The 25,042-nt window shown below is 45.9% G+C and overlaps 1 protein-coding gene and 1 long non-coding RNA gene across 5 annotated transcripts in view; one reads left to right on the top strand and one right to left on the bottom strand.

The window, feature by feature from the left end:
- Positions 1-1,869: 1,869 nt before the first annotated feature.
- On the top strand, positions 1,870-8,668 carry LOC308191630. The gene is made up of 2 exons (XR_013948174.1): positions 1,870-2,493; positions 2,693-8,668. It is a non-coding gene; the product is annotated as an uncharacterized lncRNA (long non-coding RNA).
- Positions 6,221-25,042, bottom strand: part of ASXL2 (ASXL transcriptional regulator 2) — a 115,283-nt gene continuing 96,461 nt past the window's right edge. For all 4 annotated transcript variants that reach the window (XM_080584181.1, XM_080584182.1, XM_080584184.1 and 1 more), the window contains 4 exons: positions 22,996-23,092; positions 21,070-21,175; positions 18,937-19,654; positions 6,221-16,290 (listed from right to left, as the gene is read on the bottom strand). In XM_080584181.1, coding sequence (XP_080440307.1) covers positions 13,870-16,290; positions 18,937-19,654; positions 21,070-21,175; positions 22,996-23,092 — 3,342 coding nt within the window. In that variant the 3' untranslated portion in view covers positions 6,221-13,869. The remainder of the gene's footprint in view (positions 16,291-18,936; positions 19,655-21,069; positions 21,176-22,995; positions 23,093-25,042) is intronic.

Here is a 25,042-nt window from a genome sequence, read left to right as displayed (position 1 = left end):
AATCATTTCCTGGCTTTCATTCTAATTCCCTTTTCAGACCACACCGATCCTATGCTAGTATTGTTCTTTAGTTCCAGTGGTAATTTTCTGCTTGTTTGCTTTGTTTTAATGTGTTTATGAAGAGCAAGAGGACCTGCCTCCATTTTGTGTAATTTCTCTCAGTGGCAGATTCTTTGTCCCCGTGGTCAGACTGAAAAGCTTTCCTGGACCCTGTGCCAGTATGAATGCCCTGTGTGGTTGTGGCTGATCAGGGCTGTGCACTGTGTTCTGCACAGGAATGCTTAAATGTACTAGTACTAGCTAACATTTATTTACAGTATTTATACAAAAAAATCTAAAATTTAAAATTGTGAAAGCGTAATTTTTAGCCCATGCTGTAGGTTTTTACAGTCTCTGCAGTTACTGAGCTCTAAATATTTTTTTCAGTCATCCAGAGAGTTGACCGTGCAGAGTTTTGTCTTCTTCCAGATGGCTCACACCAACCTGTTCTGTTTTTTTTTTTTTGCTTTGTTCTCTACCAAAAAATAGAAACACAGAGCGCTATCAGCAGGCATTGCCAGTTCGCTGTGTGTGCCAGGCAGCGGCTCTGTGGCTGAACACGGTGACTGCCAGGTCGCAGCGCTCGGACACCAGCCCGGAGCTCGGGGCAGAACGTGGGGCCTGGTGCGCGGCCGGTACCGCCACGGCCTCCTCCGGGCCCAGCGGTGCCTGCTGATGGGCTGGGGCCTCCATTTTCTAGGCACCAAGCAGCCCCGCTTTGAAATGTTTTCCTCAACCTGGACTCAATTTGATGTTCTTCCCGACTGTTTGTCTCGAGCAGTGTTAGCCTTCTGAAGTCCTTTCGTAATTTTTACTTCATTTCTCCAGATGAAACCTGAAGTACCTCTTTGAAGACAGGCTCACTTTTAACGTCGGACCCCACTGTCATTAGACTTTATTGTCTATGATCAGGTCTAAGTAAAGAAAAGGGAACTTTCCGTACATATTTTTAATTTAAAATTTTCTTGACACTGTTATTGTAGGTGCCAGCCCACCCCGTAGTCTGCAGTCCTTTGTTGGATTCCTGAATAACATGAAAGGTAGAGACAAGACCATTTGGCCTGGTGCTCCTAGGTATGTTGTTTGAAACACAAAGCAGAACCCGTCAGTTCCTCGCTGCCTGCAGGACTCCAGGCCTTCTGCCCTCCATTTTCCTCCTCTTCGTGCCTCTGCGTTCCTGTGAGAGTTAGGAGTTAATTCTTTTCTAACACTGAAGGATGCATTTGCACTGTTCATGGCTTTCCAACATATGTTTTACTGATATCTAGATTTTAATTAATTTCTTCTATAGCATGCTTTTTTGCTCTTTCACCATTATAGATTTACACATTTGTAGATTTACACATTTATAGAGTTAAATATTTATACATCAGAATTCACCCAACCTCAGTGTCCTATTTGTCTTTGCACTTTTGTGATATTTTATCAGCAAGGGGTGGATAGCTCTTGTTACTTCTACATGGCTGTAACGTCTCGTGTGAGACTGGTCTACACTTTGTAATGCTACCATCATGTTCACATCTTTTATTTTCCCTCTCTTTTTGTATCAGTATTAATACTAGCCTGTTCTGTGATATCTTTCATAACCAGACTGCTGCCTTCGCCCTTCATTTGCTCTTCTTTTTTTTTTTTTCCTTAAGTGCTTGTGCTGCTACTTATGCATGAGCTCTCGGTGTGCCATGCCATCAGAAGTGTTCAGGAGTTAGATGGCTCTGAGTTTAAATCATCTGTCAGCTTTTCTTACCCTTTACATGAAGTTGTGCTGTATATGGTTGTAAAGAGATCATAGGCCGGTCCAAAATGTGTTTAAGTAAAAGGGTAGGGTTGAGAATGGGCTATCTGAGAAACCAGAATAACAATTTTGGAATCCTTTTTTTTTTTTTTGTAATAATTTAAGATTTTTAAATTATGAATGCACAATTTTGGTCATTAGCAGCCATCCAAGTACCAAAGAAGGTCCTTACAGCCCCTGTATATTTGTATCTCCAGCTGTGGGCTTAGCAAGCAGTGTTTGTTGCTTGCAGTTTCCTGTGCGTCTCAAGCTGCTCTCCACCTCACAGGTATTCCCATCTGACAGCCAGCACAGCAACTGAGATAAAGCAGGAGCTGAGTTCAAGAGAGAAGCAATCTCTTTTTTGTTCCTGTTTAATGTGACAAGATAATTCCCTTGCTTGAGCCACGAGTGTGCTTCTTATCTATATTTAGAAATTGATTCTGCAGTTTTTCTTTCACTTATGAGGTGCTTTTTTTTTTTTTTCCTTAATTGCAATTTGGCAGAGAACAAAACAAACCAGATGATGATTATTAAATTGAAAGCAGAGTCTGTTAAAATACAGATGAAATGTCTGTTTAATAAGATATGCTTTGTATGGCTCTCTTGCAGGGCACTTATCACAGCTGCCTCGCTGCTCTGAAGAGGCTCATGGAGAGCTGAAACAAAACAGGCATGGGAAGGTACAGCAGTCTTAGAATGTTAGCACCCATTTGTTATAACCGGTTAGGAGCAATTAAAGGTTGGACTAGATGATCTTAGAGGTCTTTTCCAACCTAAATTATTCTGTGAATAGCTGGGGTGTTTTTCTTGAGGCAGGGTTTTCCACTGCATAACAACAGGATTCTGTCTACTTCTGCAAGTATTTGTTGTGTGTTGTAGGGACGATAATGTTGGAGCCTCACCGCACCACCAGATGGACCTTTGGAAAACTTCATGTTCTTTGGAAAACTTCATGCTCTCCATGTAAAATGGAGGAAATGAGACAGCAAAGTAAGGAAAGGATTTTTACTTCTTTTTTACTTCATGTCTTTCCATAGTGGGAACAGAGGTAGGAAGTGGATTTTTCACTTTGTGTCATTGTATTTCTTTTTTACTTTATTCTCTGGTCTTTTTTGATATTGATAAAATATTTTTCTTCCTTATTTCCAGGGATGATTTTTTTTATTTTTTTTTCCTGGCCCATAATTCTTTCTTTTTCATGAGCTCCTCCTTGCACTGCTGCGTTACTGCTGACTGGCTAAAGCCTGTCATCCGGGACGTCATCCTGTTGTGGTTTAAGGACAGCAGGAGATGGAGGACCCTGCACTTTGTGCCATGTTTGTTTCAGTGTGTGATCACCCTCGCAGCTGAAGTAATGGGTTGTGATGAAGCTGCTCTAACTGTTCTGCTTCACAGTGATGACCCAATTCAACAGTTCCTAGGAAGATGCAGACTCCACGGTCGATGTGCCCGAGGGCATGCATCCTTCGTACCACCCCACTAGCGGTGTTCCTAGCGTATGCATAAGCATTTGGAAAAACAGTTTGCCATGTGGTCAGTAGAGAGAGGCTTTGAAAACTAGAGCAACAGACGGTGACCTGGCTTTATTTATGCCTTTGATGCTTGGATTTCAGGCTTCACTGCTTCCTAACTGTGGGTCATGCCCATCCTCTCTCCTCCCGGGTGTCACAGGGGAGTTCAGTGGGGCTAACAAAAGCTTAGAGTTTTATTTATTCATTTAACAAAAAGACAAAGCAACTGATCAGTTACATGAATTCAAAAAGAGAAAAAGAAGCTCAGGAAGAAGTCCCATGACGCTGACTTCTTGCTGGCAGCAGCTCAGCTCCTGCGGGGTGGGAAGCGAGGAGCAGGTTCTGGTAGGTAACAGGCGTGCGGCGGAACCGCTGCCTGCCTGCTCAGTTCCTCCAGGATGGGCAGTACTTGCTGCCACAGGGAATTACAGGGAATTTGTGTTAGATGCCCATGAGGAGCTGATGTTGCCAGAAATTAAAAACAGTTGTTTGTGAACTGGTCGTTGAGGGCTGCTACTTTAGCAGGTTGCACAGCCACGGGTAATACAGCAGCAGCTTGTGACTGCAGGGTTTCAGAGACTTTGTGTTGTTTCAGCCATGCACTGCGAGGTGTTTAGGAGCCCTTAAGATGAGAAATAGAGCATGAGTGCATGAGAAATTATTCACATTTATGACACATTACTGTGGGACTGAGATGGTACAGTAATAATCTGATATAATAACCTTTAAAGAGTAGAACAAAATAGCCGAAGCGGTGCCAAGGACATGGCATCATTGTTAACACAGACACGACAATGAAAGGAATAATTTAAATTGCTCATAAAAAATTACTGGGCTCTAAAATTGTCTTATTCAGGAAAACAAGCCTATTAAAGCCTTCCTACAGCACTGAGCCTGATACTTCGGTGGAGACATACCATCCCTGTAACTCACTTCATGTACTCTCTGGTGTTTTACATTTTGCCAACTGAGTAGCAACTTTCTTCTAAACTAAGTTTATCCGCAGTGAATTTATATCCATTTGTTCTTGTACCAGTGCTGAACAGCTGGTTTTGCCCCTTAGTGTTTAGCCTGCTGCTAGCTCGCCATGCCAAACCTTTCAGCTTTTGTTTTAACTTGAACTTCTTGACTTCTTTCTTACCTGTCAGAGCCTTTTCCTTTCCTGGTTATTTGGAAGTTTTTCAGTACATTTGTTCCAGTTTTAAGTAGTCTTTCCTGAATGCAAGTGAGTGGAACCACACAAGATATCTCATTACCTTGTACAATTCACTGATTTTATCTCTACTGGCAATACACAGGCTGGACTTTCAGAATTGTTTTTCCTTTCCCATGGCTGTATCACACTGACAGCTTATAATTACAGGGTATGATTAATGAGTATATCAAGGTCCTTCTCATCCCTGTTACTTCCAGGTAGTGTACACCCACTCCTGAAGCAGAAGCTTGTTATTTGTTCCCAAATGCCTTGTGACACCAGCGTGTACGATTGGTTTTCACATCACTTGGGCCGTGGATTACCGGTTTGGTCTGGGTGTGCGTTGCCGATACTTCCAAGTTCGTGTCATCAGTTAATTTTCTTGGGATACTCCTGACTTCTGGTGCTAATGTCACAGATGAAAATCTGAGTAATTTCAGTAGGATCCCCCATCCAAACCAATTTCCCACTTCTGGGTCTATCTGTATTAAGACCCCTTAAACCAGTTCTTTATATTTACTTCATCTTCTCAAGTTTTATTACCAATTTCCCACATATCAGTTTCCTGTATCGTTTGTATAACTGAAGATATTCCTTATGTGACCGGAAAACAATTTACACTGAATTAGTCTGCACATATCTTTGGTAAGATTGTGTTGCTTTCTATCCCATTTTTCAGCATGGCTTCAAGTAGTTTTTACTTCAAAACTTCCAGAGCCTTGCATATGAATGATGTAATTTTCTCTTATTCTTAAATATTGATTAATTTCTATATTTTATAGTATATTATCCTGTATTATGGAATAATTTCTATCATTCCTGTGCTCCACAGGTTACCGCAGTTCACTTGATAAACAAAACCGCGCTTTGCCTGAGCTGCAGCGTTGTGCCAGCTCTTTCAGGAAACCCTTGTCATCCAGCTGAAGCGGTACGTGGAACAATGTCCTCAGTGAAAATAAGGGGAATAGCATTACTTGTGGTTTGGGTCATGCCTGCAGACTATCTTTAATCACTACCTTTTCTACTTTTTGCCTTTTGTATTTTTTTTTCTCTGCATGAGGTGATAAGATTTTTTTATTTTTTTGCCACTGGTTGCAAACTCCAACTCAGCTGGCCTTGTATTCCACTTTGTACTGCAAGACACACATCTCTTTACTGAGCCTTCCTTCTCCATTTTGTGTTAGGTCTTAACGCTCTTGTTGCGATTATTCACTCGGGAGGTTCACAGCCCCTTCGCATTACCTTTCTATACCTGAAATATAGATTGTTGGTGCTTATAATAGATTCAGTGAAAAGAAATCCCAGGCACCTCAGTCCTCCTGATTTTATTAAGTTGTTAACCGTATCCAAAGTTTACCTGACAAATCAGGAAAGTTGGTTTCAGATTTACTTCTCTGACCTCTTCCCTTTATAATAAATGAATTTGCAGTCACGTGATACAGGTTTTTCCCTGTTCCTTCCTTTCCCCAGATTTACAGTTCAAAGCCCTTAAAGTGTTTCAGCACCCCAAGAAGTGAGGCTTGAGGGAACTGCAAAGTGTTTATTAAACCAGAGTTTTCCCCATGAAATGTATGGAAAAGACTTTACAGATATCCACAGCTTACGAAGCCAGAGAAATGTAGTGCAGTATCGTTTATCGGGGTCCATTAAAAAGACAGAAGGTAATCACTGAAAAATCAACATTAGCAGCACTAACAACCATAAAATCATATGCTTTTTATTTAACATAAAATGAAACATTAAGATAAAATACACATTTGTCCATGTGCTGAAGAACTACGGTATTTTACATTCATTTATAAAGCAGGTAGTTTTACATGACAAAAATAAGTGAGAGGAAGAGGAACAGAATCTGCAATAAGACAGAAGCCACAGGGCAGGCTTTGCTTGTCAAAGTGCTACCTCCTATGGGCACACAGATCCTCAAGTGACAGGTTAGAAACAGGCCGCTTTTAGCACTCCTCAGGTTCCTCTTAATGCTGGTGAGAAGCTAAGGTGGAATCTTATACAGCAAAATGGGTGAAGACTTGGTGACAAAACAACCTTTGCCAAAATGCATAGCTGCAGCATGACGGACCACTTTGTCCCTGATGTATTGCTCCTGCTAGAACAGGCCCACGTAGCTCTTACACGCCCAGACGTTACCTTACCGAACTACAATCGCTTTTTTCCCATGCAAACTGCCGGATTTCTTGCCTGAATTTGACTTTGCAAACAGGCCGGGACAGGGCACGGGCTCACGAGGGCACCGAAGATGGACGGGAAGGGAAGGAGCTACCACGTGGCACTGAAGTCAACTGCTCGTGGGCATGTCCTGGGCACGCCTCTGGACAGGAGGTGAAATTGGAACCGGAGCCTCTGTCCCCGAGGTCCAAGACGATGCCTATTGTGCCTCTGCTCGAGGTGGGCGCAGAGCATGCACTCAGACGGCCACCGACGGGAGGCCAGGAGGCACCCACAGCCCCCGCACCGCAGCCTTTTGGCACCCGCGCTGCCCCGCCGCGGCGGTGCTGGCCCCGGGACTCTGCCGCGAGGATGCTGGAGCCCCGGCCTCAAGCGCTGAGCTCCCGGCCCAGCCCTTCCGATAAGAAACCCGTGGTGCAGCGCCTGCGAGGCCTTACTGAAAGGGACAGGAGACCAACTGGGCTTAAGTTCTAAGGGGGGTAGGAAGGGGTGGGAGATGCAGCAGTACCAGGGGAATAAGGAATGTTTATTAAAAAGTGCAGCAGATCAAAACACGTCACTATTATATATTTCATCTAACCCATATATCTTAAATAGGAAAACGAATACAAAAGCTGTACTTCTGTCTCAGGCGTGCGGTAACTTTCCAAGGTGTAATGTCACCAGAAGACTGAGATGAAGCTGGTCTCGCTGTGTACACTCAGCGGCACCCCTGTGCAGCCCCCCGCATCCAGACCCGACCTGTGCGCGCCCCCCACCCGCGGGGCTTCCTTACAGTGCAACTCTGGGGAGCGACAGCCCTGCCCAGCGTGTAGGTAGCAACTTTTGACAGTCATTGGGTGCCTCGTTTATTGTTTTTTCTTTTTTCCCCCAAGGGATTCCAATAATAATCGAAGCAGTATATACAAATACCAGTTGCCTGCCTTTTCAGTTTTTAAATTTGTACTTTTGTACTTTTAAAACCTGACTCGTTAATGCTTCTTCTTTTCCCCCAGTTTCTTTCCCCCCAAGTCCCAGCAATAGAGAGTTGCTTTGAACACCTCCAATTTATATGAGTCCTGCAATTGCTTGCAGGAATAAGGGGAATATAAATGTGATTTGAGATTCACCTAAGCCAAAATGGGCGTCATGGAAAAGGGGATGAGGCAGGTACGCTGTGCTTTGCGCGTTGTGGAGCCATTTCCACCCTCCTCTCCGTGGGAGATTTGTGTTCTCTCTCTATGCAGAACCAGCAGTTACAGGGGCTGCAGATCTCAGTCTGGCGGGGAGCGCCTCGAGGAGCCCAGGCAAGTGCAGGTGAACGGCATTCACTCAGTCCCCAAGAGCTGCACAGACGGGCCATCTCTGCACTGAGAGTTTCACCACAATTCCCACAAAAACCAAAACAAAGCCACTTTGATAGTGCTTCCTTGAAATCATTGGACTTTTGGTACATTGTTTCAGTTCCCCATAAGCACCATAAGATGCTCGCCCAAGAAATCAAACTATTTATGGAAATTCCAGTGGCACAGCACGACTGGGCAGCTTCTGATTCTGTTTTGGTTGAGTAGCTTCTGTACCAGTACGTCTCTTTGGCTATAAAGGTAGCGTTGCTTGTATAAAAGATCCACCTATTTGTCTTCTCACCATGGATGATTCTGGGTGGTTACGAGGCAAAACGAACGAATACAAATGGAGACACAGACAGGACACAGGACTGACAAATGTTCTGTATGCTCTACCTGAAACTGCTAAACTTCCAAAATCCCTTCGCTGCTGCACTTCTGGTTTCTCTACTCCCTGCAGGCTGCTAAGAGCAGCAACTGCAGCGTGCAGGACTCATCTCCTCTCTCCCTCTTTTCTTCTTTTCCTCTTTTTTTTTTTTTTTAACATTATTACATGCTCAAATCCAAACAGCTCAAATACTTTTTAATACATTGAAAATGTAAAATAAAGAATATATGAAGTACATACAGTATATATATACACATATTTCAAATACTTAAAATCCTTACGTAAAATATGATTTTTCTATATTATTTGTGTAAAAATACATTTTAAAATGGTGTCAACTTGATTTTTCTGTACATACCCTCTATTCCAATTTAAGTCCCTTTTAAAAAGGCGAAAGACAGACAAAGGTTTAGTATCTTCTAAACTGTGTTTACAGGCCTGTTGTCAAAACAAGAAAAGCATGTGGTAAACAGTATTGGATTTCTTCTTTTTAAGAACTCCCATTTTTATTGCATTAGTGGAAAAAACTGAATCTTTTCAGTTCTCCTGCTAGTAAAACTACTCCTGGCCTTGCCGAGAAACTGCATACTCCCAATACCCTGTTTATCTAGTTCATAAATCATCCTTTGTCAATTTGTTTTAGATACTAAAATATATATTACTTAAAATATATTACTGTAAGCTCTTAAAGTTGATCTTCAGTTATATCAAATGTATAGCATTAAAAAAAAAAAAACAAAACTTAGTTAATCAAGAAAATTCTGGCTATCATGATCGCAGCACGCGCGTGAGCTCTTCTCCCTGCAGGGCACCGGTGGCAAACGGACCCGACGCCCCCAGGACCTCCCCCACTGCAGCCCCGTCCCCGTCTGCCCCCTCCCTCCCTCCCTCCCATCCCTGCAGTGTCCCCGTCCTAGCACAGGTGCCCCAGGACCTCACTGTGCTCCCCACCGGCCCCGCACGGAGGCTCGGGGCAGCGCCTGGCCGCTGGAGCTGAGCACAGCGCTGCTGGGCTGGCCCGGGGCGAGCAGAGCCCCGGTGGCCGGTTGCTAGCGGCCAGCGGTGGCTTTGGGACAACGCTCCCAAGGGAAACGAAGCAGCTTCCCCAGGGCTCCGCGCGTCCCTGGTGAGGCTCTTCCAGCACAGCACGCGCGCTGGTCTTTCAGGCACTTCCCTCCGCAAACCCAAAGTTTTTTTCCAAGCTGCTTTCAGCGACCCGAGCGCCGTGCGCCCCAGCTGAGGTGGAAGCTCCTGCCCCAGGGCTCCTGCCGGGGCTGGCAGCCCCCCGGCCAGGAGGTTCAAACCCAGCCAGGCTGAGCCTCCCCGTGCAGAGAAGGCAGAGCCCCTTCCAACCGCGGCATCGGCGGCTGCTCATGGGGCAGGAACCGGCCGGCGATGCTCCGTGCGGCCTGGGCAGCGCGACCGCCGCCGTCGGGCGGCACGGCCGGTGCGGTGACCTCCCGGCCATCACGGCCCTGGCCAGAACTGCCTTCCCCATCAGCTCTGTGACTGCCCTACGAAGCACAACCGCACAACGCTGCCGCGCCCAGCATGCTGCCCTTCTGTTTGATTTGAGACATTAACATCTCAAACAAATTTCCTTCCCCGCGCTGCCCATCTGCATCTCAAGACCTCAGCTCACCTCTAGAGTCGCATTCGCTCCTCCATTGAAATAACTTGTACAAGGTGGTTTTTTCTGCGCTGGGAAGTTAAATGCCAGGGGTCACTTTGCATTTCTCGTTCTCACGCTGCAGGGCTTGGATTGAGGCCCAAAAGGGAACACACACACCTGAGTATCTCTTCTCGCCCAAGTTGCTTTTACTGCCACAAACATGGTCTGACATCAGGCTCTGCAAACATCTCATCTCAGATTTTGTTTGTTACGACAGCATTTACTGGAGAATGTCGCTACTTTAATACCTGCCCACCACAGCCTAACGCTTTACGCTATGTCACGATCTGAATTACAGACGCAGAGCGAAGCAGGCTGGTTGCTGGCTGGAAGGAGGACCAGTGGGAAGGGCAGACGATGGAGGAGTGGGGATGAACGGGGGGAGCCTCAGCAGGAAGGCAGCAGGCCAACGCCACGCAGGGAGCGCTCCCAAATGGGCTGCAGGATGTTCCCTTTCTGAAATACATTATTCAATAACCAGCACTGTAAAACATGCAAAGCTCTCAAGGTTTTATGTAGACCTGTACTTGTACTGATCATTACACTGAGCCCCATCATTTCTAACGATTTCCTAACCGCTTAATGCCCTCTTGCAAACCCGTGGCTATTGTTCCTCAAGTTCCACCTAGTAGCTCATAGCATCTGGTAAAATCAAAGACATGCAGTTAAAAGAATTTATCATCTGAAAAAGGAACAGAATAAAAGTAGCCCAATAAAAGTGCTCAGCTGTTAAAGTATAACTAAGGCACTGAACAGAGTTGTAAACTTCCAGGTCACCACGTAAGCTGCCCACACTGCCCAGTAACGCCTGGCAGCCGCTGACACTTGGGGGTCACCCTCGACCCACGGCGACCTCAGCTCGGTTCCTGCGGTGCTGCTCGTGAACAGCAGCCTCTGGCTCTCAGACATGGACCTGGCAGAGACAACCGAATCCACACGCTGCAGGGGAGCTTGTGCAATTTAAAGGCAGTAGCACGTCGGAACCACAGCTAGGGCTGCTGACTGTTTTAGAAAACGCTGAGAGTACCGGAGCAGCCTTTCAACGTGACAGCGGCAACAGATTCAAAAGCCTGTGAACGCCAACAGCAAGGCAGCAGGTGCGTGCTGCTCCCTCAGCATCCCCTCCTTCCCCCTCTGGAGCAGCCTTGTCAGCCCACAGAATTCACACTGATGGAAGTCAAGGTGTGAACAGAATCGATCCAATTACACCAGCAAAGCCTCTTTGCTTTTTATTTGAGGCAAAAATGACTTTTTCAGTTTAGTTTGTAACCCAAAACAACCTTTAAATTGGATTACACTGAGGGAACGAACGTGTCTCACTGAGGATTATGTTGCCGTAACTTTGCTTTCATGTCTAGACAAGGCTCGAGTTAATAAGGGAAGGGAAGATCCTGCTCCGCCCGGGGTACACCACGTGAAACCATCGCACGCCGCATCCCACGATTTAAAAGAATGGCAGAAATTCCTGTTGCCGCAGCAAAGAGGGAAGCAGGCAGTGATGGGTCGCTGTCCAAATGAGCACTTACGTACAAGGCGACCCAGGGAACAAATCATCCCTGCTACAGCATTTGGGGTTGCAGCAGGAGAAGCCAACCCGCCTCTGCTGGGCTCGCCGGGCACGCACGGAGCCAGCCGTGGGACGGTGCAGACCTGGCGCGGGGCTGCTGGCCTGCAGCCACCGGGCGGTACGACCAAACTGGGAGTATGTCTTGCATCCTTTTGTGAGATGTAAGTGGTTAAAAAAAAATAGTCTGTACTTCTAATACTTAAATCCCGTCCACCACCGGATGTCTACAAGGAGCGATGCATAATTAGACAGCAGGAGTCGCTGCTCCCCGGTAAATTTATTACGGGCAAAACTAAGCCCAAGATACACACGGCAGCTCTCGTTACCTCACGCGCACTAACCCTGCTTTGGAGGACACCACGCTCTGCTGGACAGGGAAGGAAACGTTTTTATTATGAAGCGATTAAGTCTGCAACTCTCGTTACCATTAACAAACAAATCAACACCCGCTCCTTGGAAAACCACACGGCGCTGCCCGGGCAGTGCTCCCGACCCTACCGCCAGCACGCCAGGTTCCCACGGCAGGGAGGGGGAAGCGGGGAAAGCAGTAGTATAGTCAAATGGGAAGAAGGAAAAAAGGCTTTAGGACCCCAGCTCATAAAACAGCTGTCACCTATTTTGTTAATATTGCTTCATCTTAAAAAGGCCTTTGGATTCAAAGTGAATTCAGTGCTTTTCCATCAAAAAGATACATAGATCTGTTACCTGACCAAGCTCCAGGATGGCCCCCCTCCCACCCCGCACAGTGACAACATGGGACTGGACGTGACTATTGAACCTGACGCTGTTCTGGAAGAGAAGTGACACACACACGTCCTCCGTGTGCTGCGGACACGCGGCGATACGTCAACATGCAGATCGGCGAACGCTTTATTAGCCAGCCCGTCGTCAATCCTTGTTGTCGAGCACAAAGTACCGTTCCGTATCGGTTAATTCCGACCACCTGGAGCGAACGGAGGCGTGAGCACCGACTCCCGGCGGCGAGGAACGCGTCCCACCAGCTGCGCCCCTCCCGAGCTCGCCCCGACGCACCACGCGCGGAGCCGGGCCTGGCTCGGCGTCCTCCGACGGACACCCGCTGGCGGACACCGGGAGGCCCAGCGGGATCCTTGCTTTCTTTCCCTACGCTCAGCTAAATAGAAAATCTTCTACAGAAATTCGAGAAGTCTGACTATCTGGAGTTTTTAATGAGCCACAAAAAGCTTCCTAGAAAACAGTAGGACAGAGGGTGACATTTAGTGCACTTCACTTGCATAACGTGCTGCAACAACGGGCGCTGCTCAGCTCTGGGGGTGGCACTCTCCAGCTCCCTTGAAATAATGCCTAATAGAGCAGGTTTCTGCCGGGTCCTGACAGTCCAGAAATGAAATGCAGTTCGGCACATATTTGCGATCTCTGCTTTAAATGGTTCCTGGAATTACCAATAATCACGGTTACTGAGTTGTTTTAGTGATTTAAATCCTTGAATCCTATGGTTAGTACAGTTGCCTTTTTCAGTATTTGCCAGTAGCAAATCAAGATACCTCCGTCCCTAGAAGAAGGTTACTGCAACTGCCTCCTTGAAGAGGAGAGGATATGCGAATCGGAAACACCAGCCAATATTGCACAACCCAGTATGCCTTCCGGAGACAGCCGTGTCACAAGTGAGAGGCAATGACTTGAAAGGCCTGTGCAATGTTAACGCCTTCCAATTCTGAAAAATTGAACTAAAATTTAGAGCAACACAGTAAGCCCGTTCAGGGTTTCCTGCTTCGGTGCTCTGTCATCAGTCAGAACAAACGTTTAGTTTCTTAAATCCGGCTCTTCTCTTTGCCAAGAGAAGCCCAACAGGCTGATGTTTCGCCGGGGGTTCATTCCCCCATCTAGAGCAGAGCTCAGCAAACATGCTGGATAGCAGGCTGGGGTTAATGAAACTGCAGTACAAGTCAAACACTATCTCCTAAAAGATTGAAAAAATATTTTTAAACAAAATAATGTGACATATTTACATAATTCCTTAAGTGCAAACTCTTGTCACAATTCACGTAGTTGAGCTCAATTTAGACTCACTGTACAAGAAGGTGCTCTTTCTTTAATGAAAGAAGAACTCTACTCTGTATTCCTGATTCAGTAACGTGTCTCTTGTGCAAGGCAGTAAATTTCCTGTTTCTTCCCAACGTACTTCCGAAAGCAAACACAACATCCAGCCATCCTCTTCCCCACTTCACGTCCCGGTTACCGCACCACAAGGCAGGAGACACAGAGCTTAGAGGGGCCAATGCAATCGTCATGGCAGAAGGCGCCGCAGCCCTTGCACATGATCATGGCTTTCAACCTGCAGTAACATTTGGAAGGGGAGTCCTCCATGCTGTGGTCTTCAGCGAAGGCTTGAACTGGGATGGTCTGACTGTGGTTGCCAGAGTTCATAGCTTGGCTGGTGGGAATGGTGGTTACAGTCACCGAAAAGGACATGACGTTCCCCATGCTACTAGACAACTGATTGCATTCCGACAGCCCAGTCATAAGGGACCCTTGGTTCACGTCCGGGGAGGTGGAGACGTTTATGGTGCCGCTGTAACTGGGCCCAATGAGCTGTGCTGCAGCATCTCCACCCAGCTTTGGAGGGTGTGGATGAGGAAGCTGGGGAGGCTGCTGCTGCGCAGAGTCCGTGGACGGTACGGAAGGACTGAAAAGCTCAGGGCTGCTGTGCATTTTTCCCCTCATTGCATGTGCCATTTGCTCTTGAGCGGCTTGAATAAAATCTCGCGCTAACGTAGTTCCGTCCAACCCCTGGACGTTCTCCCTGCTGGCTGCTGCTTGCTGAGACGCGGCTGCTTCCGTCTTTACACCCTTCTTAGCAAGGATGCTGTAATCTGAAGGGTTTACGTTATGTGACGCCTGTTCTTTTTCACACTGGCCAGACACCTGCGAAGCCTGGGGCTCCTCTTTTACACTGACACGTTCACGTTCATCGCCAGTACTCTCATCATCTGCATCTCCTTCCTCGCTGCTGCTGCTGCCGTGGCCAGCCATCTCCTCACATTCCCCAAATTCTGTTTTCGGAGCATCAGCAGGACTGTTCAGACACAAGCGGTTTTCTGGGTTCAGGGAGAAGCCTCTCCTCAAACCCTCTGAGCCACGGCCATAGGTGGAAATGTTGAGCAGATAATGACCAGACATAGCAGGCTTGGAGGTCCTTCTGCCCATGAAACCCAGCACAAATCTCTGGCTGGTGGAGCTGTTTTCTAACTGGAAGCCTGAGTGAGTGAGGTTCAGTTGTGAAGGCTGAAGGACCGGAAACAAATTCTGCCTCTGGACCCTCTTGATGAGAGTCTGAAGGATCTGCTCTTGGGTTGTTTTGCTGAGCGCCTCTGGGCACTGGTGCTGGTCAACGCTGGGGTCCTTTCCCGAGGGGACTGAAAAGGTCCTTGGAATGTGAGGCAGAGGCCTGTTCTGGCAAAAGATCTTCCCAAGCTGCTGTGCGGGTAAACCCGGTTGTCTTTCGCCACCCTCGGCTCCAGTGCCGTTCCCTGCTACACTTGTAGCACTGGGTGCTGCTGCCCCTTTTTCTTCGTTAGAAGCTAATGGGACAGTTTTCATTTCTGCTTTGGTGAGGGGCTTCGGCAGGATTTGTTCCAGAGGGACATTCTTGCCCTGGAGAAGTTGGGTGACTAAAGGGTTGTTAGCAGGAATATTGGAGCTTGTTTTGGGGAGGGCCCCACTTGAACTTGGGTGAGTTTTAAGGCTAGGTACTGCTGACAGAGTGTTAGAGGATGGGGCAGATGGAGCAGATGTTACCGCACCTCCAGCCTGGGCTTCTGAGCCTGTGGGTGTCAGTGAAGACGAAGACATCAGAGGGGAAGGAGATGTGCCTTTAGAGACATCTAAGCTGGTCCCTCCTAAGGCCGCAGGCGCTACCTTAGTTACATTTGTGTTGGTACCCGCTGGGGACGCAGTGACACAGACTGTTCCGTCCCTGACAGCTGACGCCCCACTGGCCTGGCTCGGACCTGCTGGAGCAGAAGGTGCTTTCTCTTGTTTGTCACTGCTACCGGCGTATGGGGAGCCTGGAACCTGGTTTACAGTCATGTTTGGGGGGCTCTGTTTTATTCTGTCGCTTTTCTCTAATGCTGATGCCGCTGATGAGGAGCAGTTGGTGCCCGTATTGCTGCCTGGAGTTCTGGATTGCAATGTGGAAGTTTGCTGTAGTTGTGCTCTAGAGAGATTGTGAGCTGGTGGCTGGTCCGTGGCCTGGGTCTCCATTTGGGAATGGGGCCCTGGACAATGGGGAAGAAACCTTCTCGAACTTCCCCCGCTTCCAGTTCCTGCCAGTTCCAGTGCATTTCCTCCAGTTCCAGTTTCGTTGGTTCCGCTTGGTGCTGCGTTACTCCTCTCTCCTCCCCCGCCTGGAGGGCCCCCGCCACCGCCGGGTCCGGGCCCTGGCACTGCTCCCCCCGAAGAAGCGGCGGCGGCGGCGGCGGCGGCTGCGGCGGCGGCCGCTGCCCTCTGGGCCCTGACTTGCTGGGCTTTTGCCTTGATGTCTGCCAAAGTTCTGGCCCCTGTTCTTCCCGGACTGGTAACTGAGGCTGGGAAACGTGCCCCGGGAGAGACCTGGCCCGCAGGAAATGGCATTGGGGAGATTCTGGAAACAGGAATCTGAAAGAGAGGAGGAGAAAAGTAGAACTGAGATACAGGGAACGTTTGACCCGCGTATTTCAGAACAGAAGCGTTTACATGTGTAGTCCTAGATAAATCCCTTTGGAGTTCTCACTTGAGATATACACATAGAAGGACATGGATGATGTTTTGATGCCTGGCACACTGATTTTGAGTCTATTACAATCTTAGTAACTCGGACTGGAAGCTCCTCCCTTGCAGCTACAGGCTAGTGCATCGTACTGCATTATTCATAGGCCTCTCAAGATCCCTCAGCAAATGACTACATGCTGTAAGGTTGTTCCGGAATTCACACCTATCGTGCCTTATTCTAAATTTCACCCTCTATGTATACGCAGTTTATATCCATTCAAATGTCTGTGTCAATGTTCTGCTTTATTCTGAATTATACTTCTACCCCTGTCTGTGTCTTCCTGTAAACTAGTCATATTCTCTATTTACTGTGTCTTCAAATAAAATGCCAAATTTTAGTCCTTTCTTCTAAAACATGTTCTCCACTCCCCGTATCATTACAGTTTATTTGTGTAAGTAAGTTCTTTCTTTCTAGAATGCAAATGATGAGAGCAGGGCACTAATGTTGGTGCTTTTCTGTCTCCATTGTAGAGGCTTAAACTAATATCTTATAAGGTTAACATTTCTCTTCACAGATCTGCAACACCTTGTTGACTCCCAGCCATCGTCTAATTAACCAGTTCACTACTTTCTTCTTTTCTGAAGACTGACATGTCTTTGCCTTACAGAGGAAACTATTTTCAATCACCCATAAATTCACTCTGTATTATTAAATTAAATGCCATGTTTATTACCTCGCACTGGAAGGTCAATCGCTCACCCTGCATGATATTTGTTTTTCCCGAATTTTGTGTTATTAACAGATTTTATTAATACTTGCCTACCTTTGCGCTATACTTATTAATGAACTTAGTTTGAACAACGAACCACTTTTAAAATTTTGTTTTTGTGTTTGTGTATTTCTTAGTAAGAACAATCTTAATAGGAGATCAGAATTCTTAGAACATGCAGAAACACAGCAGTTCTGCAGATTTCCACTTACAGCTTCTGCCTAAGGCCCCAAATGAGGCCCTGTTCTACAAAAAACAAACTCGTATTCCCGCATATATAACTACAAATAAAATTTCTGTGCTTGCTCATCTGTTTACTGTCTACTATTGAGCATAACATCACTGAAGAAAGCATTAGTGTTATCCGTACGTGTGCAATCTTGCAGTCATTTTCTGAAAGAGTATCAAATGTGTGAAATGGGAGTGTTTGTTACCTACCAATGCGAACTTCACAGAATCATAGAATAGCTTGGATTAGAAGCGACCTTAAAGACCACCGAGTTCCAACCCCCTGCCATGGGCAGGGTGCCACCCACCAGATCAGGTTGCCCAGGGCCTCGTCCAGCCTGGCCTTGAACACCTCCAGGGATGGGGCACCCACAGCTTCTCTGGGCAGCCTGTGCCAGTGCCTCACCGCCCTCGGAGTGAAGACTTTCCTCCTAACATCCAATGTAAATCTCCCCTCTTGTAGTTTAAAACCATTCCCCCTTGTCCTATGGTTATCTATCCAAGTAAAGAGTCCCTCTCCATCCTTTTTATAAGACCCCTTTAAGTACTGAAAGGCCGTGATGAGGTCCCCCCGGAGCCTTCTCTTCTCCAGGCTGAACATCCCCAGCTCTCTCAGCCTTTCTTCCTAGGAGAGGTGCTCCAGCCCCTTGATCATCTTCGTGGCCCTCCTCTGGACCCGCTCTAACAGCCCCACATCCGTCTTGTGCTGGGGGCTCGAGACCTGGACGCAGCACTGCAAGTGGGGCCTCACAAGGGCAGAGTAGAGGGGGACAATCACCTCCCTAAATTTCCTGGAAGTTTAGTAGCAGGTGTGTCATCCTATGACCTAGATCTCAAGTGCAAGAGAACTGCATTGTCCAGGCCAAAGTGTGGGACCTTTCAAGCTTCCTTTCTGTTTTCTGTGTCTTTTCAGTGATTTATTGCCAATTTCCTTTCATTCTCGCTACGACTCGGCACTAAAGGACTTTTGGAATTGAGATGTTCCCTAAAATAGCCTTTCCCTGCTACCTAGTCTGACACTCCACTGCATTCAGCTGGTATAAATGATAACCGTATCATTTCTAGACGGTCTTTTTAAGCACAGGCAAATAATTTACTTTTCGGACTTGATAAAATCTATCGAGCTGCTAATAGCATTCTTTCTAGACCTATTATTGTACCAAGGGGGATACTCACACGTCTACAAAGTTCTGTGCACTCCTGGGCTACAAGTCCCTTTGTTAGTATAGTCCTGTAATTCCTCTGCAGCTCTCCCCAGCTCCCAACCGTGACCTGCAGTGCTCCTTATTATTTTCAGTCTTGGGCTTGCATGCTAGAGCGTCTGGTCCAGCAGACCCTTTAACAGATGCATGTGTATGAGAGGCTTAACTGAACTTGATTAGCCAGCCAGCTGATTCCCTTTAGCAAACAGCCAAGCTTTTGTGGTCTTGCACCAACTATTTCTATCACTGTAATAAGCAGGTAACGTAATTCACATGCATAACCAGAAGTGAAGCTCCCACCGGAGCTGATCGATACAAAGCCACCCTGTGGATCTGTCTCGGTTTCTCCTTACCTTGAGCGGGGGTACCCGTGGCACCTGGGTCCCAGCTGCAGGAAAGGACTGCGGCTGGGTCCGAAACGACTGGTGGTGCTGGCAGTTCTCCATGATGCGGGGCTTCTTCTCGGGAGTGGTTAGACCTTCTTCACGGCTCTCCGACTTCCTCTTATGGCCTTCAACACTGACCTCCATTTCTTCATTTGCAGGGGACTTCTTTTCTGGTGTTTGTGGAGTAATCACTGGACTTGCCGCACTTGCTACTACTTCACCTGCTTCAGGGCTCTTTGGTTTGCTCAGGGCCAAAACTGAGGTACTCACAGTCTCTTTTACTGGCGCTTCCTTTGATGCAGCATGCTTCCTCTCCTCTTCTGGCTTTTGACTGACAGCAGATTGTGGTTTCTCTTGAGTGGATTCTCCTTGTACTTTCTCTTTTAAAGAGAGAGGGCGGTCGCTAGGCTTCGCTGCACAGCCATCTGGGGAAACTGAGGCCTCTGCAGGTTTGGCTGGTTTTGGCTGCGTGTCCTCTCTTCTTTCCTCTCCTCCTTTTTTCATCGCGGGTGCTGCCTGGACTGCTTGTGCTTTAGACTCTAATGGAGGAGTAATCTCCTCTTTGACTGGTGCCAGAGAGGCTGGCATGCATTTTGGCTGTTCAGCTGCTGGATTTTCAACCTCTGTCTCGGCAGGGCTGGTGTTTGCTGTCAGTCTCTTGGACTCTTCAGGACTTAGTCCAGAACTAACAAGAAAAACAGAATTTTTGTTTTGTGAAACGTTCTTGCAAAAAGTATACTACCCTTATGAGAACAGAGTGGATTCTCTAAGTATGATACCCTGAATATATTTAACACCTAATTTTATGCCATGATCTTTGAAATCCTTCGCTACTGTTAGTACTTCCAAGTGAAACAGAATTTAATAGCAATGTTTAAAACCAATTAAATAAGATATATGGAACATACATTAGATCTAGTCCGCTAAACAGATACTAATTTTCCAAGCTGCAAACCAAAAGGATTTGCCCAACAGTAAACATTTCCTTTACTAGCCACCACAGCCATTTCTCTACCACATGCAAACCCTGCACAGCTTGCATCTGACTGAAGCTCATATGGTGACATTTGCTGGAAGGGAGCTCCCGAAAAGTGTCCCACCATTTCTTCCAGAAGAACGTGGCTAGTGCCAGAACTGCTGAAGTACCTTTAGCTTAGAACCAACATTGCTGCCTTTCCCCATCATCAAAAATCTGGGAATATTTCCCTGTACTGCTCATCCATCTTTATTTGTGAAATGCCACCAGATCACTTGCATTCTCAACCTGGTTATTTTAAAAATACTTACTCCTTTACTCAGTACTCCATATGTACACGCATACACACCAGGCTCCTACTCACTCATGGAACCCCAAACTACCAACACACAGAATGGTAAGAATAGGGCTTACAATAATCCGAATGCTCTAGAGGGTTAAAACGCCATAGACAAATGGAAGAGAAACTAGCTGACAGTCCAAGGAGAAGCATAAAAGCTGACTGTAAAGATGCAGGATGAGAAATTCAGCATCAGGTATTTATGTGCATCTTGTAATTTCCAAGTTTCTTAGCACAGTTATTCACACAGAAACCTGAAATCCTTTCCAAAGCCTCAAAAAAGGGAAAATCTTGAAGCCAAAAGAAACAGAATGAAATATTTACAGACCTGGGAGTTTAACTGAATGTATGTCTGATTGAAGATGTGGGGAAAAACACAAGATTCTACATAGCAGGTGACTCACGGTACACTCAAACACCACACACCTGTGGATCCTCCAGAATACTGACACTAGAAGAACCACAGGAAGGAAGTGTCTCAAAGTATCACAGTAAGGAGGGGGAAAGGTTAATATGTGAAGATCTAAAGGACATTCTCACATAAAGAAAACAATGCTACACTAGTTAAAGACTTAGAAACCTTATGATAGCGAACACATCAGTTCTGACCTACATACCTCAAGATATTTTCTCAGTTCTGTGACAGAAGGATGAAGCTAGACCTTGTTCAGGTTTCAGGACTGATGAAGAGCAATGTGTATTGGTGGGCAGCACGCTAACAGCACAGAACATGTGTGTCTGGGCAGGCAATGAGGGGGATAAAAAAGACAGTTGAAGGTCTTACCTCTGACCATAGTAGCTCTCAAAAAAATGTTCCTTCCACAGCTCAACCTTCTTTTCTTTTTCTATCTCTTGACGTATTCTTAGCTGCATTTCTGGTGTAAACTCACCTGCAAAATGCAATAAAGGATATCTGCATAAAGTGAACTAGGATAACCACAGAAGCCTTCACACTTCCAGATGAGAGTGATATCTCACAGAAGTCCCCTCCACAGCCTGTGACACTAGCCCTGCCTGCGACACCTCAGCATTTCTCCGGAGCTGCAAGGTGTTTCTTTGCTGCCTCCTCCTTGCAGTGGGTGGGCAACAGCTTTCTGCCAGACAGTCCCAACTGCTTTCGCTGTCAGTGTCAGCTCTGGCTGCCAATAGATGCTTTGTGTGAAACGGTGCTTATTAAATAAATATGAATATATATACAAAAATATGTTGGACGTATGCGTGCACTACATAACTGCCACTTTCTGAAGGCTCAGAAGAGATTGCCAGGCAGACAGCAGAGCAATATGGCACTTGGAAATGACAGCCATGGGTGGCTGTGGTTAAGTGTGCATGTGAGAACATCAAAAGCTTCTTGCTCAGCATGCAACTGAAAATGGGCAGTCTGTGGTGCACAGCACTTAAGTCTCCTCAATCTCTGGAAAAAAAGGAGGAATTCTAAAAGAAGACGTGTCAGCGTGGGTGCCAAACGTAAACATGGCAAGTAACCGCCGTTTGTCATCCAGGACACGTGCATATGTTATATTAAACTGTGGGTGACTCCAAACAGCCTTCTTATGAATCATCAGCAACTTGAAGAGTAGCTGAAGAAAGCCTTCAGGACTGCTCTGCCCACAGTGCCACCATGCTTTGATGCTTGGGCAGTGACGTGCTGCTCAGTGAGAATGTCAGTGGAGATCTCCAGCCTTCGCCCTGATCGCTGCAAGCTTCAGCACCACAGCAGGTTCTACAGCAGTTTTGTTTTTAATCTGGTGAGAAGATCTTTGTGTAAACATTGTTGTACCCTCTGGATGTGTACTCATGAATGGACAAAAGGTCTTCTTTATAGAAGACATTAAAGGAAAACCACTAAATGATGAGAGCCAAACCAGGGGGGAGTTTCAACAATTATGCAGTACAGACAGCTGAGGTCTACGCCTTGTCTGTTTATTGGCACAGATACATCCAGAATCCACAAAATATAAAGGGTGACCCAGAAGAGGATACATTTTCTATGGAAAAGCCTCTTAAAAATCAATTGTCTGTGATGAGTAAATGGTATTCCCTTCTCCCTGAAGTGAGTCCTGATTGATGCTGCTGTCTTTACAAAAACAGCTTCATGGCTGAATTCTGTAGAGGAAATGGTCCCTTGCCAACGAATGAGTGCACTTCTGATGATCTGATCTGATCAAATCATGGAATTAGCACCTCTAAGTTCAAGATGCAAATGACTGTTGAAGGTGCAGGTGTCCTACATATTAGTAAAGGGCTGTCTTTACGGTATACAAAAATTATGGCTCAAAGGATTGGCTGTACCAACTAGATGACTTCACTGATGATGAAGCGCATTACTCCGGGAATGTAATTTACCTTCCCTACTGAGTTTAGCAGTGGGCTATGTTTAGCTACTAAACTTAAGAATAACACATCTTTGCTATCATTTCACCAACATTTTGAAAGCATTTTTCCTTCTTTTGTCATTTCTTCCGAAGACTTGCCCATTTTTCCACATAAGTTCAAAAGATAATTCCCTCCTGCAGCCCCTCCTATGAGTTGTAGTTTACAAAGACGTAGGCTTGCATTTGCTCGCATGAGCTACACTGACTACAGTCTTTGCCTAATAAGTTACTCCAGTGCTTCAATTTCACCATCAAATATCTTCCATACATTCCCCCAAACATTCGTTAGCCGAAAGCCTTCTAGCATTTCACTTCTTTGTCAGGAGAAGTTTTACCTTCTGACAACCTCTCCTTCCAGCCTTGGGCAGCTGACGTGAAGAACTCGTTGTTCAATGCAGAGCCACTCAGCTTCATCAAACCATCTGCCCCAACCTGGAATACATAACAAAGCAAATAGCATTAATTAACTGAAAAGGCAAATGTCATGTTATGTTGTCTGAAAACAGAGCAAGAGTTGCAACATTGCCACAAATCTTGCTAAAATTGGTCTTCATCTCATTTGGAAGAAAATAAGCAGGCTTTTTAAGGCTGTGCCAAGTTTGGGATCCAGGAGATTCTGATAAATTTTCCTCTTCCTTGCTTCAGCCCAGTTGTCTCCAACCTGGCTGCTGCACAAACATACATGAGCAGCACATGATACAGGTGGCAAGGAGAATTGCAAGGAAACAGAATGGCATGAAAAGCTGAAAAGCTTCTGCAGATCCACTTTGCCCTGCAAAATCAATGCAGGATATTGCCTGAACTACCATCCAGCTCTGCCGTCTTCTGGGAAAAGTAAGGACATAAAAAGTATCATCTTAAAGTAACTCTGAAATGTATATAATCATTTCCCTAAATGCTTCAGGAAAAAAAAAAAAGAGATGAAGCTCAAAACCAATTCAGTCTTCAAAATATGGTTAACCAAATAGGACAGTCAAGCTATAGCATAGGACATAAATGAGAACGAAATAAAAAATAAATGAATATAAATAAATATTAAATGAAATAAGGCTAAGACTGGAACATATCATGGTGGGACATTATCATCACATAAATAAACATGGAACTTTCTCTGTTAGAAACACAAAAATATACTTATCAGTCAGGAAGTCACAAAAACCTGCTGTGGGCAAAACAGATGCGATTCCATTCCTTGTATAAGTAATAAATCAGAGCAAACAAGCGAAATCTTATTGTCCAAATTTGGGATATATCCGATTATAATGGAAGATCTGTGGAAGAACTTTCAGTGGTGCAGGATTTGGTAAAGAGAAACACTGCTTTTACTGAGGCCTCATTTGTGAGCAGATAGTTAAAATGCAGGACAGGACGTAACAGGAGGTTTCATAGTTAAGATTGAGTTAGGCACTTAAGTTAGGAGCAGCTGCACAGCCAGCCACTATCGAGATGTACAAAACCAGAAGTTTATTTTCTAATCCAAACCTTCATCGATCAGCTACAGGGGACAGAATTCACCAGACTATCCTCTACAGCAGACAGGGTGCTGCCTGCACCTTATTTTGGAGCACAGGCAACTGTTGCAGGGCTGACTCGGTTGCGTCTCAGAAAGTACCCCCTTTCTGTTTTACAGAGGCACCAACTGGAGTAACTCAGAGGGAGTTACTACCACGCGGAACACAACAGTTATGCGACCTTTTGCATTTCACTTCTTCTGTTTACTACAGCAAAGTCTGACATGTTTTTGGAACATATCACGATTTGATGTGGTGGGCTGCTCTAAGAGATTTACTACAGTGAAATGTAGAATTTGTCCTCTCAGGAGCCAAGCATATTATTTAAATAGTCAAAAGTTGTTCTCAGTCAAATTCTAATTGAATTTAAGGATAATTAAACTTAAAAGTCAGGACAGAAATGTCTTCCCATCTGCTGTGAGCTTCTTGCCAGTAAACTCCAGCTGCAAACTCCACCACATTGTATTTTGACACATACCTAATTATTACAAAGGCAACAGGACTTAGAAAACAATTCCTTCAAGTATTTATTGGACTAACAAGTCCCCAGTGAATGCTCATTGAAGATAGGTCTTTGTGAGACAGCAAAAAATGTTACAGCTCTTCCTAACTCCAAGCGAACAGTATCTGTTCAGGAGAGCATCCTCTGCAAAGCAGATCACACGGTAGCTGCGTGACCCAGATGCATTATTAACACTCTGTGAACCCCCAAAGAGCAGCACAGCCACAACAATGGATGTAACTTCACTAAACACGCATGTCTGTGCTCTAAGTGTCTACTTCTGGGTCGGCATCCCTTCACGGTTCATAGTGATCATGCCGTCTGTGTGTGTAGGTCAGGACTGAGCTCTCACCCCGAAGCAGACACCTG

The sequence above is a fragment of the Anser brachyrhynchus genome, assembly GCF_964034855.1.
Source record: "Anser brachyrhynchus genome assembly, chromosome: 3".
NCBI lineage: Eukaryota > Metazoa > Chordata > Aves > Anseriformes > Anatidae > Anser > Anser brachyrhynchus.
The sequence above is the reverse complement of the archived record's forward strand: the minus strand, read 5'-3'. Positions and strand labels throughout refer to the sequence as shown.